Source organism: Syngnathus floridae, chromosome 5 (genome assembly GCF_059516105.1).
Source record: "Syngnathus floridae isolate MCC-2025c chromosome 5, RoL_Sflo_1.0, whole genome shotgun sequence".
In the NCBI taxonomy this organism is placed as follows: domain Eukaryota; kingdom Metazoa; phylum Chordata; class Actinopteri; order Syngnathiformes; family Syngnathidae; genus Syngnathus; species Syngnathus floridae.
The window spans coordinates 8,942,414-8,959,495 of NC_142417.1; the positions used below are offsets into that span (position 1 = coordinate 8,942,414).

The window sequence follows — 17,082 nt, forward strand, 5'->3', positions numbered from 1 at the left end:
CACAAGCACAGTTGTATGAATCATCCTGTTGCATTTAGAAAAGGCAAGTAGGACAATACAAGCCAAAATGAATCACTGATGGATGCAAATGTTCAAGGTACAACGAGTTCGTCATGAAATAATTATGATTCATTGAATTGGAAATAGATGATAAACACAAAGGCTAAGTGCCTAACGGACTGCAGCGTACAATGTTGGTCTGGTTTTAGTTGAGGTCGGAGCTTCCCTCTGTTTGTTCTGCTTAGGAGCTTCTCTCTTAACCACCTTGTTACTATGGAGATCCCCAACACACCAAGGGCCTCACCTTGGAAAGAAAAAAATCAGCGGGAACAATTTGTTATGTTTTGGTGTACAATCACAGTGAACTAGAGTGTCACTCTTTTGCTTTTGCTATTTTAGACTTCCCTTGGCTGTATACTCTATTTCATTTATTTGCGTATGGTCAAAAAAGGAAGGTGCTTTATTTCCGCTTTGCATCTTGAGATTAAATCAAGGAAGTTGTGAAAAGAGGAGTGTTGAAAATGTAGTCTGATTAGTTTTCAAGTGAGTTTTCTTATCAGTGGTAACCAGACCCTTTCCACGATGAACTCTGCACTCACTATACAAATGAATGCTATAATATAAGATACAGCTGTGGTGGGCAATTACATTCAAATCAAAACAAAAACTGTATTAAAAACACATGGCATTTATAATCAGAATAATGCTTGAGTAGTCGTGCCACAGAGCAGAATAATGCTCTTTCCAATCTTGAGCGGAACAATTTGCTATTGGCTTCGAACCAACACAACACAAATAATTCATCCAATATTATTATTATCCTACTATCTGCGTAGCTGCTGTAAAACTTAAAATTTCCTTTCGTGGTAGTAATGAAGGTATAAGCTATACTACTACAATTAACCCAACTTACTTTTTTTCTTTTAATGTCGTGGATCATTCCTTGCCTGGTTGCATAATTTGGTAAAAAATACAGACAAATCATATAAAATTACTGCTGATTACGGCAGCCGAGTTGCGACCCTCTTATGTGTTTCATCATCAAATCTATGCATAGTATGCTATGTCTACATGTACTAACTATACTGCCCCTTGTGGCTAAGGGGCACACACCAGAAAGACCAATGCAATGAATAAAAGCGTAATATTCCAATGCATAAACTCTATTTTTTTACACTCTATTCATTCTGTATATTTTTAAAAAGACGAAAACTGTGGAATTACATTTTTCCTCGTTAAAAGCACATAAAAATATGGCTGGAATGGATGAATGGAATTTCCATTAATTTCACCGCTGACTCTCTTCTCCTTTGGTGACATCAGTGAGGCAGTGTCAGAAACTGCAATCACAATACTGCAATATAAATGCTTGTTTTTGAATTAGTCTCTGTCAATTAAAGCTGACAGTGATTATGTTTTTAAAGACTGACTGTTCCATACACTTTCTTGTATTTTTAATTATCTGTACACATGTAGACGACACCATCTCCATGTGATCCTTTTCCACTCGGTTATATGCAATCAGTCCACTCAAACGCACTGTCAAATAACATGGGCCATTATCGAGAGAGCACAGGATGTCTGAGGCAGCAGAATCCACTTCTGGCACAAAATCAGTTTGAATGAGACCTCTTATTTGCCGCAGCTTTCATATATATATAACCTTTCTGTGTCACCGGGTGTTTGTGTTCTGTTGTGTGTTTCTACACATGTGTTCATTGCCAAAGAAAAGAAAAAAGATGGAAGATTTCACGTAGAAGCTACTGAAGGGAAATAATCAAACATTGTTGTCATCGATACTGACGTTGGAACAATTAAATATATTCACAGGATTGAATGGATCTCAATGTGATCTGATCTGGCTGTACTGGGAGAATAGAGAAGATGGTGTTTTATAAAGACCAGGCTTCAATGAGTTTGTCCATTCCTTAAAATCAAACTCGGTCACAAGCGGCTGCTGGTGTGACATTTAAGGATTAAAGATGCACTGTGTGAATGATGGCAGCCTTTCTTTTCAATTAAACTGGATAGCAGCCTCATATATATATTCTGTAAAATGATGTCAGGTCAAGACTGATGTTTGGCAAAGATTGCATTGTCAGCTCCTCTCAGGCTGTGATATGGTTGCGTGAACGTGGAAAGTGGAATTCATTTCACTCACTTTCATATTATTTGGCCTTTGTAGTGTACGTCAGCATTTGTGTCTGCATTTGGGAAACTGACTACAATTCACTGATCAACAAAGAACGATAATTTCTTTAATTTTTTTCATTTTAATTGGGAATTTTCTGGACTGTTCGGACCCATGTTCCGATGCTATTGCAGTGTAGTACAGAATAATGCACATTCCATCGTTGCCATCGTGTTCTTCAGGCCGCAAATGAGTTAAGAGTGTATCGACGGCGTGTCTTCTTGTGGCAGCCAAGTAATGCATGCCAATTTGCTTCGATTTTTCTAAGACAAGATAAATCAACACTCGATTCCAGACAATTGAAACGATTCGTAACCATTGAGAATTATTGTGCCCATCTTCAGTTTTCATGGATGAACAATAGGAATGTATGCTTCCTTCTTATTCAACAGTGCCAGTGAGACGATTAATAATGAAGATTGGTCGATGAATCGTCTACTTTCTTGGCTGTGCTATTGCCGAAGTGAATTGGAATAGTCCGTAAATCCTTTATCACTCTGAATGACGCCTTCTGGGTGCAGTGCATCGAGGAGCCTCATTTTACCAGGCTGCTGAAACACACATTGATCAAACTGTCACAGCCGCGGCTACGTTTACACTCTGTTCCCGGCGGCCAAGTCGTGCGGGCGTGGGATTTGGGCCATCTTTGTTTTGTCTGCATTCAAATCTCACTGTTTCAGTATCTGTGATGGTCAGTGGTTGGACTGGGCTTCTGGAGGTTTACCACAGATGCAAGTACGGTCACAATCTGATGGGAAACAAATCCACTAAGGTGACATTTTAGTTGTAGTAATAACATCGACAAATCGTCTAGATTGATTCCCTGGGATTCCAAATGAGCACAGAATTTTGACAAGGCTTAGCTCCTGTGAGGTTAATATTTGAGGGACCGCTTTCATTTAGTTACTCCTAGAGATAAATGAATATTATTGACGTATGGTCTTTGGCGGAACTCTACTGTGCAACACGTGTCGTTTCCATAGCAACCTGCAGGCTGTCTGTGCTTGGACACCGTTGCCTAAGGAATACATCTGAGACCTGATCAGTAACCCCCAAATAACAGATGTGAACTAAAGATTACTGCTGCCAAAAGTCAAGGAATCTAATCAGGCTGGTGAATTAATCATGAACTTGTTATGTGTTAAGAAACAAAGGCTTTCAAATGTTTTTTGTTCCCTTTTGTTTTCTATTTTTTTTTAGATAAATTATTCAAAACTCAAGGGGTAGTAAAACAGACCCACTAGACTGTTCATTTTACAAAACATTATTACACCGCTCTATCTGGGAAAAAGCCAATGAAAGCAATCGAGAAAAGAGCAGGCACTTAAAACTGGAAACTTGCTCGGACAAATGTTCCTGTCACATCCATTATGGGCTAATACGATCAACAAATATTGCAAGTAGCTAACTTTGTGTCCATGCTAGTCCTGGAGAAGAGTGCGGACACTGTTTCCATGAAAAAATGCCCCCAGTGCTATACTTTATAATGTCATCAGATTCCGCTTAGTGCTGGCCATTGTGAGAAAATGTTTTTGGCCTGATGGTGACTTGATGACTTTGTTGATACTGGCTGAATAAAATGAACTTTCTTGACAGCTAGCTGGTAACTATGGAACTTTGAGCTTCTAAAGTCTCAGTTCTAGAAATGTTTGTGAACCATTGTATGCCCCTTTGACACAAAAGCGGTAAGAACAGCAAATCTATCAATGGTTAGCTTCAAAGGGTCTGTTTTTGCAAAGGCTGTAGATCCATTTGAAGATGGCCTCAAACCCCGCACGGCCACCGGCCTTCACAGCTGTCAGGATGGTTCAAACTCACAGCTCCTTTCCGTAGTTCAAACAATGTTTGCCCTTGATAAAATGCATAATGATCAGATACACTAGCCCGCATAGCTATCGTCAGTTTTCATTAGTGTATAAATGGCTGGAGAATCTCCAAGTGCTAGAATGAGCAGAATATTTTTGCCTGGAGAATGTGCCAAACAGAGGTCTGCCAGGATGAAGACCTTAGCCCAGCCGCATTTTGCTACTTTCTGAAGCTTGTAACAGATATTTACATGAGTAAAATATTGGAATGAAATCATCAAATTGAAATTATATTTACATTCAATGACTCTTTTTTGTCTCATTAAGGAAAGAGCTTAAGCTCCATAAAATCATAAATCAAGTCAATCAAGTCTTGACTTGACTTGACTTGACTTGAAAATCATAAATATTGAGCTGATTGTTTTGATAATTTCAGATTGATGTGAGTATTGGCAGTGATGTGTGCGTGAATGTCCGTGGCGATTGACGTAGTTTTGTTACTCATGTAGGCTTATAGATAAAGCCAAACACACCCACACCCGCACAGCAATTGATTTATTCAATTTTCTTAACTAGTGTTCCTTAGCTGTTGTCAGGAGAGGACTCGATCTAGATCCCCATGACGACCAATTACAAGTGTTACCTTGAGACCAGGGCGGCTCTGTGGAGCACTGGTTAGCACGTCCGCCTCACAGTTAAGAGGGTGCGGGTTCGATTTCATCTCCGACCCTCCCTGTGTGGAGTTTGCGTGTTCTCCCGTGCCTGCATGGATTTTCTCCGGGCACTCCGGTTTCTTCCCACATCCCAAAAACATCCTTGATAGGCCAACTGAGCACTCCAAATTGTCGTGAGTGCGAGTGCGAATGGTTGTTGGTCTCTGTGTGCCCTCCGATCGGCTGGCAACCGGTTCAGGGTGTCCCCTGCCTACTGCCCAGCACGTCCTCAACCCCCATGTTATCATGAAAAGAACTCCTAACAATATGTATCATCAATTGCTCCCACCCAAGGTGGAAAAGGAGGCTGATGTAGAAATGAAATCTCCTTTTTACTTGTAAATGTCACACTTTTCCTTGGAAAGATCCTCTGGGTGAGAGATGGTGACTCATTCATCAACTGAACTTAGCACTCATCCCACTCCATTTTTATTCTCTTTAACTTGTCGATAATACCCCTAAAGTGCCTCATTTGTCTACATTCTGTTTTTTCCACAGCATCCATCTGATTATTCCGAAATATATTTATCACTCATTCAACAATCCCTTCGGAGACCGTGTGTGTGCATCTGTGGCATATTAATGAGTGAGTCATGCTGCATCTCCCGTGTCATTGACAGGTGAAGCAGATTATGGAGGAAGCAGTCACCAGGAAATTTGTTCATGAAGACAGCAGCCATATTGTTTCCCTTTGTGGTGAGTAAGCAAACATACTATAGCTGGAACACTGTGAACAAGCCTGCAAGAGAAAAGCCATTTCGTCTGTCTCCTGACTTTATTGCTCACAAAATTCCATTTAATTGAAATGTATTGTTATGTTACGTTTATAACGCCCCGAAAGGCGGAGACTTTGCTTCTTGTTAAAGGTACATCAAGTAAAAAGATAACGGAAAGAGGCAACCCATTATTGTAAATTGTGTGCTAACCTAATTATCATGAGCTGTAAGGCAGCCCATTTATTAATTTAGTGGAAGTCACGCACAATTTGTTCCGGTATGCCAGTCGGTGCCAATTTTTCTTCCAAGGGAATCGTGATCATAGAAATAATTAGTCTACCCAAAAGCACCCAATATAACTAATTAATGGAAAGTTTCAAGAATGTCAAGTATCGTACACTAGATGCAATGATGTACTCTTTGTGTACTTTTATCTAGTTCTATCTGATGGCCATGGCTCGGACATATATTAGTAGACCGATCAACATTTATCATCATTGAAATGTTCGTCTCGATCCTTCCAAGGCACAATAAATGATGCCAAGCCTTCTCTATCCAAAATGGAACAGGCCGTTGATTAACATGATTAATCGCTCCTAAGATTACTCTGCACACTTATGTTGAAGTGCTTCCTATGAAAAGTACTTGGCTAGTAGTGACTATCGACAAATCGACTGCGCTCATCTATGTTGCTGAAACAGCAACATAATTTTAGTTTTTAGAAGACACCAACACTTGTTTGTGCTTTAGATTACCTCGGCTGTCAACATGACATTTTAGCAATTTTATTGGTGTTTTACCATTGGCATTTAAAGTTATTTTTTTTTCCACCAAATGCTGGCAGTGAAGTATGATATTATTATAGTGTGTGAAAAACACACTGCCCACGTGCACGCCACACTTGTCATCTGCGTGGCTCAGACCAAACAAGATTTATTTGTGGCACTCACTTTATCACTTTGTACAGACTGATATTTGCATGACGATGAAATGGTTCAACACGAGCAAAAAAATAAAAGTTAAAACAAGCAACCTACATTATCTGTATTTACAAAATATTAAATTATTACAACTAAGGCTATCAATTAAAACTAATTTTTACAACACAAAAGTAGGAATCGAAACAAAGCTGTAGTTCACTAAAAGCATTTCTGACACCTTACCTCATGGCATGATAATGAAAAAAGTTAATTTGTCTGATTTCCAAACAGATGTCAGAACAGTTGAACTGTTTGAAGCTGCGGTCACCGTGACATTTAATTCAATTTAATCCTTAATCCACATCGATGAACATGTTAGCGCCTGGGGGGAATGCACGAGAGGACCGAGAGGAAATGAAATCGAATTGCTTGAAAGACACAAGGTTTTACTACAAATTGTTATAAACCCGATTTCACATTTCGAATCTTTTTTTGTGGTGCGTGCAATTAGAATTCTTTCATTTAACATTCTACGAGGAAATAAACTTCAGTCTGGGTAAATTTTACAGTTCAGCTCGTGAAAGCTAATGTAAATGTGGTGTTAGGTACTAGACACATTTTATTCAAATATGATTGAACGTCTCCTTTTACACAACACTTTAGTGTGTTTAATATTTAATGTGGTAGGTTTTGTGTTTAATAGTGCCTACATGGAAGAGTCATCAAGTTCCTTTGCTGTCACTATAAACATTACGCAATGAATCTTTTAAAAGCCCGACTGGTCACTCGGAGGAGAGCGTTTCTTTTATGGTGATTTATCTTAATGGGCACGAAGCAGTTCACCAAATCTCCTCTCCATGTTCTGTCTTGTTGTCTGCCATCTTCCTCCTCTTCATCCTCCTCCTCTCGCCATGTCACCGTGGCTCTTGTTACCATCCTCTTTGGGTTGTGCTTCGTGTAGACTAGAATTGAGCGAATGGAGGATGGGAGAAGAGCTCAGCCGGCTCTCCAGGGAGCAATTAGCCTTCAACATAGTGGCAACTTTGATGAGCTGCCCGCAGAAGCTCAGAACACTTGAGACACAGTGAAAAAGACTGTGGCGTGAAAATAAATGATATGACAGGTGTTAAATGTTGAAATTTTGCAGAGACGTTGTGTTATGGATGGATGTCGACCTCTATCGGGACATGCGGTGATTACAAAAAGTCTACACACCCCTTAAAAATACAAGCAACACATTGGCAGCATCCTACTTTGGAGCAGTTTTTCTTCAGCTGGGGTTTTAGTCAAGGTTAAGGAAATTATGAACAGTTTCAAATAGCAAGCGGTGTTGGAACAAAACATTCATGCTTCTGCTAGAATCGCAAAGCAATAAAATGTCAGAAAAGCTCATTTTAAATGTTTTTTGGCGGTGTTAATCATAGGCACTATAATTGAAGGCAGGTCTGTGCTGATTCCCATTTAACATGGATTTGAATTTGGCGAATTGTAAAACACAGACTCATCTCATCTCAGATATGCACACTCATGCACAGCATTTTTTGTTACTTTTTCTTGAAAGTTTGTTTTGCAAATTGTGTATAGGTCACATTAACTCATTCACTGCCTGCCCATTTAAAATGGATCTTCTACGTCTATAGCTGTCAATGGCAATGAATGAGTTAATTGTGGAAATAGTCCTGAGATGATTATGTCTCATTCTTAATCTGGTGTGTGTACACCTTTTATAGCCGCTGTATACTTGGCTAAATGTATTCTTTTATGTTTTTGTTGTTTCTCCAAGGACAATCGGTATCATTGATGATAAATTACATTTTTGCAAAAGATTACACTTTGTGAGATTACTACAGTAATGGCTCTGGCTAAAAGCAGCAAAAGGGAAACATTGAGTAAAACAAATCAAGGAAGATGGGAGAATGTCATAACCAACAAAGATGTAGACTTGTTCCTGTGGTACAGTTTTGTTGGAAAGTGACAGTTTTATTGGCAACGCTGAAGTTGAACCTGGCTTGGAGCCATTGTGAATGCGGTTTCAGCGGTGACAGCGATCGCATTTGCAGAGCGGCAGGATGCAGGAGATGAGACGCTGTGTTTGAAGGAGTCAGGATGATGAAAACACAGATTGTGATGCTGATGAGTCTCGGCTGCCCCTCCCTCGGCGAGCTCTTCCGAAGCTTTATCTCAGTATCAACAGGGGTTGCCACAGCAACCGTGGTCTTCCATGTGCCCCCGTGTGAACAGAAGCATAGGATTAGCCCTGAAGAGGACTCAAATGTCAACACAGCTTCAGGTGCTGCCATGTAGGCCATCAAGCAGAGGGCAGTCGGCGTTTTTGCTCGTTCTAAATTCTTCAAGTTTGCTATCCTGTTATGGACATATCATGTGGAAGAGGGAAGAAACTGCAAAGATGCTTATGTGGATGCAGTTAACAGCAGTTTTCAGGCTACTGTTCTTGGTTAAGAGGCAACATTATATTTTTTTTACTTGAGTATTTACAAGTCACATTAATGGTGTAACATTTTTTTGGCACCATTCTACTTGGGGCTGAATTAACCTCAAATTCATTTTATTTCATAATGATTTGTAATGTGAGATTATATTTATTATTTTTCAGTATAAAGTGATTTTTTTGGGCATTTAAATTTGCAGATTCATGTTTTAGTTATTTTTCTTTTTTATGTTCATGCGGTGATTGAAAAAAAAAGAAGTTAAGTCACCAATTAGTACTTGTAGTTTTTTCACTGGGTACTTTTTACTACACTCAAATAATTATGTGGAGGGCTACTTTTTAAATTTACATATTATTCTAATGTACTAGCACACACACTTGCTCTATCCATCTCTAATTCTCTAATTATAGAATACATAATATATTCCGATAATAAGAGCTATTTTTTTTTACATTTACACAAATTATTATACTACATTATAAATTTGCATAAATAAAGTTGTTCTTTTTACTTTAACATTATTATACATCATTTTGCTCATCGCATTATACCACTCACTCATTGTAATCTAAGAAACACATTTTAGCTACATTTAGGTTTAATTTATCGCAGTAAACAAAACATTTGCACTGTAGTCATCATATTTTTCACAAATCAATACATTTGCATTAATCTGCAAATTTCATGCACATGCATTTATGGCACTGAATATGGTAATTCATCAATTAAGTTAATAAAAATCTCATCTATCCATATTCTGAAGAAAAGACCATCAATGGAAGGCCTGTGGCATAAAATCTACTGGCAAAATGCACGTTGTTATTTACTCCATCATAATATTTTTTTTTTTCCAACCTCGTGTGCTGAAACAGCTGCGGTGGAGGCATGTGTTTTGCACGGGCTGAAACGTCGAGCGGCAGGCTTTCTCCGAAGCAACAAAATCGCCGCCCTGTTCATGAAGGTGGGCAAGAGCTTTCCCCCCGCTGAGGAACTGTGCAAGAAGGCCCAAGAGCTGGAGCAGATTATCGGGACTAAGTGAGCGAGCAACGCAGAGCACACTGCAGACAAGGATTCCGTGTCGCTTCTGTCACATCATTATTTCTCTCCAATTTATCATGTCTACTTGCAGACGAAGCCAAAGTTTGCAAAGCCAGGACAGCCTGCGCAGAATGCCTCGGCTTCCCAGCCTCACTCCAAAGGCCATTAAGAACCTATGGATTCGGACGGCTCTTTTCGAGAAGGTCCTAGACAAGATTGTCCTCTTCTTGGTGGAAAACAGCAGGTGCATTACTAAGTGTAAAATATCGTGTGTACGTGCAAGTTACTGGAACATTCTGTCCTCCCCACCTACCTGATTCTATTCCTATTTATCTGTCTTCCAGTAAATATTATGAGAAAGAGGCTGTTCTAATGGACCCTGTAGATGGACCTATCCTTGCTTCTTTGCTGGGTAATTTGTGACTTTATTAGCAAGCTTTTACTGGAGTTTCTAACAAACATGTTTTTTGTCTCATTCATACACGTATCATAGCTGCTAAATTCAGACTAAAAGCTTTTCTTCCGTACCCTTTCTTGTGGCGTTAATTGTACCTCTACTGATGCCTAAAAGCGTTAGTGTGAATTGTGGCAAGGACCTTAATTTCAGATTTAATCAGATTTATGTGTAGTACTCAGGGATCTTGATATATAATGTGATGAAATCTAATACAAGAGCTGTATGAAAAAAAAATGACTTTCATCATAATTATGGTAATAATGATCTGTTTTGATTGGGACTGTCAAAGAGGTTTTCGTTTAATACTGCAGTAGGCTTATTATTATGATGTGCTGTACGGCATCACACAGCTGCGAACAAGGTACGTCACAAAAGTTCCAGGACTGATTCTACAAAAGATTTATTTCAAAGGATCTCCAAGTTTTCTCCCCAGAGTCAAACTTGCTTTCCCAGACTACTCTTCTAAAGCTTCAAGCACTTCTACTTCTTTTATACTATGATGTTTTTACTCCACTGTTATTTACAGCTGCATAAAAACCATATTTTTAAATGAAAGCATTTCTGACTATATCTAACTGACTATTTACACTAGGTTACAAATTATGATGAAAAAGTTGGTTGTCTCTTGTTTTCCTAAATAGTCGATGCAAATGGTTGAAGCCAATCATGTAGAGCAGTGTTTCCCAACCAGTGTGCCGCGTCACACTGGTGTGCCGTGAGACATGTTCAGCTGTGCCGTGGGAAATTGTCCAACATTAAATACTGAGCGCATTGTAAACAGGATCGCCAAACCACAGGTCGGTCAGTGCAAGGCCTGGTCAGCCACTAGGGTCCATAAAACCATATATATTCCATGCAATGTGAGCGAGGTTTCCATAGTGTAGTGGTTAGTGCTCTGGATTCTCACTACAGCGACCTGGGTTCAAATCCCAGCGAGACTTAAAATATTTTATCATTGAAACATTTGCAACACAGTTGCTCGTGTGGTGCCCCATATAACCATTATAACTATTTGCTTGTGAGCTGCTCTATAAAACCATATATATTCCATTCAGTGTAAGCGAGGCTTCCATAGTGTAATGGTTTGAGCTCTGGACTCTCACCCCAGTGACCTGGATTCAAATCCCAGTGAGACCCTAATTATTTTATCATAGAATAAATTGCAGCACAGTTGCTCGTGTGCTGTCCCATATAACCATATATATTCCGCACAACGTAAGCAAGGTTTCCATAGTGTAGTGCTTAGTCCTCTGTACTCTCACCCTGGCAACCTGTGTTCAAATTCCAGTGAGCTCAAAGTTATTTTATCATAGAAAAATTAGCAAAACAGTTGCTTGTGTGCTATAACTACTTGCTGGTGAGCTGCTCCATAAAAGCATATATATATTCCATGTAACTTTAGCGAGGGTTCCATAGTGTAGTGGTTAGTATTCTGGACTCTCACCCCAGTGACTGGGGTTCAAATCCCATTGAGACCTCAAATATTTTATCGTAGGGTGAAAGTGAAAAGTGCCACACCCGCCCTCACCCCCACCTCCTGATTGGCTCTTTTATCTGTGATGTCACTTGGACACTCCATTAGGTACACTGCTATTTTCAAGTGTACCTAATAAAAGGCCACTTTATTTGGGAAATACCATGGTCCAAGGTCACAGGCGTCAAGCTCTAGTCCTCAGGGCCGCATTCCAACATGTTTTCCAAGATTCCCTCGTTAAGTGCACCTGCGTGAAAAGTTTTAGCTCCTTTCACGTTCTGCAGGAGCTAAAACTTTTCACGCAGGTGCACTTAACGAGGGAATCACACGGACACTCCATTAGGTACACCGCCATTTTCAAGTGTACCTAATAACAGGATACTTTACTAGGGAAATATCATGGTCAAAGGTCACAGGTGTCAAGCTTTAGTCCTCGGGGCCGCGTTCCAACATGTTTTCCAAGAGTCCCTCGTTAAGTGCACCTGCGTGAAAAGTTTTTGGTCATTTTCACGTTCTGCAGGAGCTAAAACTTTTCACGCAGGTGCACTTAACGAGGGAATCACATGGACTCTCCATTAGGTACACACTTTATTAGGGAAATATCATGGTCAAAGGTCACAGGTGTCAAGCTCTAGTCCTCAGGGCCGCATTCCAACATGTTTTCCAAGATTCCTTCGTTAATGCGGACCCAAGGACTAGAGCTTGACACCTGTGACCTTTGACCATGATATTTCCCTAATAAAGTGGCCTGTTATTGGTACACTTGAAAATGGCGGTGTACCTAATGGAGTGTCCAAGTGACGTCACAGATCAAACAGTGAATTAGGAGGTGGGGGTGAGGCACTTTTCACTTTCACTTAGCTTTTTCCCTATGATAAAATGTTTTAGGTCCCAATGGGATTTGAACCCAGGTCGCTGGAGTGAGCGTCCAGAGCACTAACCAGTACACTATGGAACCCTCGCTTGCAGTGCGTGGAATATATATGGTTTTATGGAGCAGCTCACAAGCAAATATTTACAACGGTTATATGGGGCAGCACACGAGCAACTGTGTTGCAATTTTTCTATGATAAAATAGATGGGATTACAGTCCAGAGCACTAACCACTACACTACGGAACCCTCACTCACATTGCATGGAATATATATGGATTTATGGGGCAGCCCACAAACAAATATATACATGGTGCATCACACAAGCAACTGTGTTGGAAATTTATCTATGATAAAATAATTTAGGTCTCACTGGGATTTGAACCCGCGTCACTGGGGTGAGAGTCCAGAGCACTAACCAATACACTATGGAACCCTTCCTCACATTCTATGGAATATATATGGTTTTATGGACCCAAGCTCTAACTCTAAGCCTCAGCCTAACCTTAACCCTAGCTCTAACCCTAACTCTAGCTCTAACCCTAAACCTAACCCTAACTCTAGCTTTGAAAGCCTAGTTACAAACCCTAATCTAAGAACCCTAAAAGTAGTTAGAAACTCTCGTTGGAAACCCGAACCCTAGCTTTAAAACCTAGTTCAGAACCCTGACCTTGGTTTAAAAGCCTAGTCGGAAACCCTGACCCTAGTTTGAAACCTTAATTAGCGATAGCAAGACTCCTTGGAAACCCTAGCTCTAACCCTAACCCTAGCTCTAGATCTAACCCTAACCCTAACCCTAGCTCTAGCTCTAACCCTAACCCTAGCTCTAACCCTAACCCTAACCCTAACTCTAGCTTTGAAAGCCTAGTTACAAAGCCTAATCTAAGAAACCCTAAAAGTAGTTGGAAACTCTCGTTGGAAACCCTAACCCTAGCTTTAAAACCTAGTTCAGAACCCTGACCTTGGTTTAAAAGCCTAGTCGGAAACCCTGACCCTAGTTTGAAACCTTAATTAGCGATAGCAAGACTCCTTGGAAACCCTTGCTCTAATCCTAACCCTAGCTCTAGATCTAACCCTAACCCTAGCTCTAGCTCTAACCCTAACTCTAGCTCTAACCCTAACCCTAACCCTAACTCTAGCTTTGAAAGCCTAATTACAAAGCCTAATCTAAGAAACCCTAAAAGTAGTTGGAAACTCTCGTTGGAAACCCTAACCCTAGCTTTAAAACCTAGTTCAGAACCCTGACCTTGGTTTAAAAGCCTAGTCGGAAACCCTGACCCTAGTTTGAAACCTTAATTAGCGATAGCAAGACTCCTTGGAAACCCTAGCTCTAACCCTAACCCTAGCTCTAGATCTAACCCTAACCCTACCTCTAGCTCTAACCCTAACTCTAGCTCTAACCCTAACCCTAACTCTAGCTTTGAAAGCCTAGTTACAAAGCCTAATCTAAGAAACCCTAAAAGTAGTTGGAAACTCTCGTTGGAAACCCTAACCCTAGCTTTAAAACCTAGTTCAGAACCCTGACCTTGGTTTAAAAGCCTAGTCGGAAACCCTGACCCTAGTTTGAAACCTTAATTAGCGATAGCAAGACTCCTTGGAAACCCTAGCCCTAACCCTAACCCTAGCTCCAGACTAACCCTAGCTCTAGCTCTAACCCTAACTCTAGCCCTAACCCTAACCCTAACTCTAGCTTTGAAAGCCCAGTTACAAAGCCTAATCTAAGAAACCCTAAAAGTAGTTGGAAACTCTCGTTGGAAACCCTAACCCTAGCTTTAAAACCTAGTTCAGAACCCTGACCTTGGTTTAAAAGCCTAGTCGGAAACCCTGACCCTAGTTTGAAACCTTAATTAGCGATAGCAAGACTCCTTGGAAACCCTAGCTCTAACCCTAACCCTAGCTCTAGACTAACCCTAACCCTAGCTCTAGCTCTAACCCTAACTCTAGCTCTAACCCTAACCCTAGCTCTAGCTTTGAAAGCCTAGTTACAAAGCCTAATCTAAGAAACCCTAAAAGTAGTTGGAAACTCTCGTTGGAAACCCTAACCCTAGCTTTAAAACCTAGTTCAGAACCCTGACCTTGGTTTAAAAGCCTAGTCGGAAACCCTGACCCTAGTTTGAAACCTTAATTAGCGATAGCAAGACTCCTTGGAAACCCTAGCTCTAATCCTAACCCTAGCTCTAGATCTAACCCTAACCCTAGCTCTAGCTCTAACCCTAACCCTAGCTCTAACCCTAACCCTAACTCTAGCTTTGAAAGCCTAGTTACAAAGCCTAATCTAAGAAACCCTAAAAGTAGTTGGAAACTCTCGTTGGGAACCCTAACCCTAGCTTTAAAACCTAGTTCAGAACCCTGACCTTGGTTTAAAAGCCTAGTCGGAAACCCTGACCCTAGTTTGAAACCTTAATTAGCGATAGCAAGACTCCTTGGAAACCCTAGCTCTAACCCTAACCCTAGCTCTAGATCTAACCCTAACCCTACCGCTAGCTCTGACCCTAACTCTAGCTCTAACCCTAACCCTAACTCTAGCTTTGAAAGCCTAGTTACAAAGCCTAATCTAAGAAACCCTAAAAGTAGTTGGAAACTCTCGTTGGAAACCCTAACCCTAGCTTTAAAACCTAGTTCAGAACCCTGACCTTGGTTTAAAAGCCTAGTCGGAAACCCTGACCCTAGTTTGAAACCTTAATTAGCGATAGCAAGACTCCTTGGAAACCCTAGCTCTAACCCTAACCCTAGCTCTAGATCTAACCCTAACCCTAGCACTAGCTCTAGCTCTAACCCTAACTCTAGCTCTAACCCTAACCCTAACCCTAACTCTAGCTTTGAAAGCCTAGTTACAAAGCCTAATCTAAGAAACCCTAAAAGTAGTTGGAAACTCTCGTTGGAAACCCTAACCCTAGCTTTAAAACCTAGTTCAGAACCCTGACCTTGGTTTAAAAGCCTAGTCGGAAACCCTGACCCTAGTTTGAAACCTTAATTAGCGATAGCAAGACTCCTTGGAAACCCTAGCCCTAACCCTAACCCTAGCTCCAGACTAACCCTAGCTCTAGCTCTAACCCTAACTCTAGCTCTAACCCTAACCCTAACCCTAACTCTAGCTTTGAAAGCCTAGTTACAAAGCCTAATCTAAGAAACCCTAAAAGTAGTTGGAAACTCTCGTTGGAACCCCTAACCCTAGCTTTAAAACCTAGTTCAGAACCCTGACCTTGGTTTAAAAGCCTAGTCGGAAACCCTGACCCTAGTATGAAACCTTAATTAGCGATAGCAAGACTCCTTGGAAACCCTAGCTCTAACCCTAACCCTAGCTCTAGACTAACCCTAACCCTAGCTCTAGCTCTAACCCTAACTCTAGCTCTAACCCTAACCCTAGCTCTAGCTTTGAAAGCCTAGTTACAAAGCCTAATCTAAGAAACCCTAAAAGTAGTTGGAAACTCTCGTTGGAAACCCTAACCCTAGCTTTAAAACCTAGTTCAGAACCCTGACCTTGGTTTAAAAGCCTAGTCGGAAACCCTGACCCTAGTTTGAAACCTTAATTAGCGATAGCAAGACTCCTTGGAAACCCTAGCTCTAACCCTAACCCTAGCTCTAGATCTAACCCTAACCCTACCTCTAGCTCTAACCCTAACTCTAGCTCTAACCCTAACCCTAACCCTAACTCTAGCTTTGAAAGCCTAGTTACAAAGCCTAATCTAAGAAACCCTAAAAGTAGTTGGAAACTCTCGTTGGAAACCCTAACCCTAGCTTTAAAACCTAGTTCAGAACCCTGACCTTGGTTTAAAAGCCTAGTCGGAAACCCTGACCCTAGTTTGAAACCTTAATTAGCGATAGCAAGACTCCTTGGAAACCCTAACCCTAACCCTAGCTCTAGACTAACCCTAACCCTAGCTCTAGCTCTAACCCTAACTCTAGCTCTAACCCTAACACTAACCCTAACTCTAGCTTTGAAAGCCTAGTTACAAAGCCTAATCTAAGAAACCCTAAAAGTAGTTGGAAACTCTCGTTGGAAACCCTAACCCTAGCTTTAAAACCTAGTTCAGAACCCTGACCTTGGTTTAAAAGCCTAGTCGGAAACCCTGACCCTAGTTTGAAACCTTAATTAGCGATAGCAAGACTCCTTGGAAACTCTAGCTCTAACCCTAACCCTAGCTCTAGACTAACCCTAACCCTAGCTCTAGCTCTAACCCTAACCCTAACTCTAGCTTTGAAAACCTAGTTACAAAGCCTAATCTAAGAAACCCTAAAAGTAGTTGGAAACTCTCGTTGGAAACCCTAACCCTAGCTTTAAAACCTAGTTCAGAACCCTGACCTTGGTTTAAAAGCCTAGTCGGAAACCCTGACCCTAGTTTGAAACCTTAATTAGCGATAGCAAGACTCCTTGGAAACCCTAGCCCTAACCCTAACCCTAGCTCCAGACTAACCCTAGCTCTAGCTCTAACCCTAACTCTAGCT

At 40.8% G+C, this 17,082-nt stretch overlaps 1 protein-coding gene across 3 annotated transcripts in view; it reads left to right on the top strand.

Moving 5' to 3' along the window:
- Positions 1–17,082, top strand: part of sgsm1a (small G protein signaling modulator 1a) — a 32,617-nt gene that overhangs the window by 2,267 nt on the left and 13,268 nt on the right. For all 3 annotated transcript variants that reach the window (XM_088376699.1, XM_088376701.1, XM_088376700.1), the window contains exons 3-6: positions 5,330–5,405; positions 9,668–9,830; positions 9,925–10,077; positions 10,178–10,245. In XM_088376699.1, the coding sequence (XP_088232825.1) occupies positions 5,330–5,405; positions 9,668–9,830; positions 9,925–10,077; positions 10,178–10,245 (460 nt within the window). The remainder of the gene's footprint in view (positions 1–5,329; positions 5,406–9,667; positions 9,831–9,924; positions 10,078–10,177; positions 10,246–17,082) is intronic.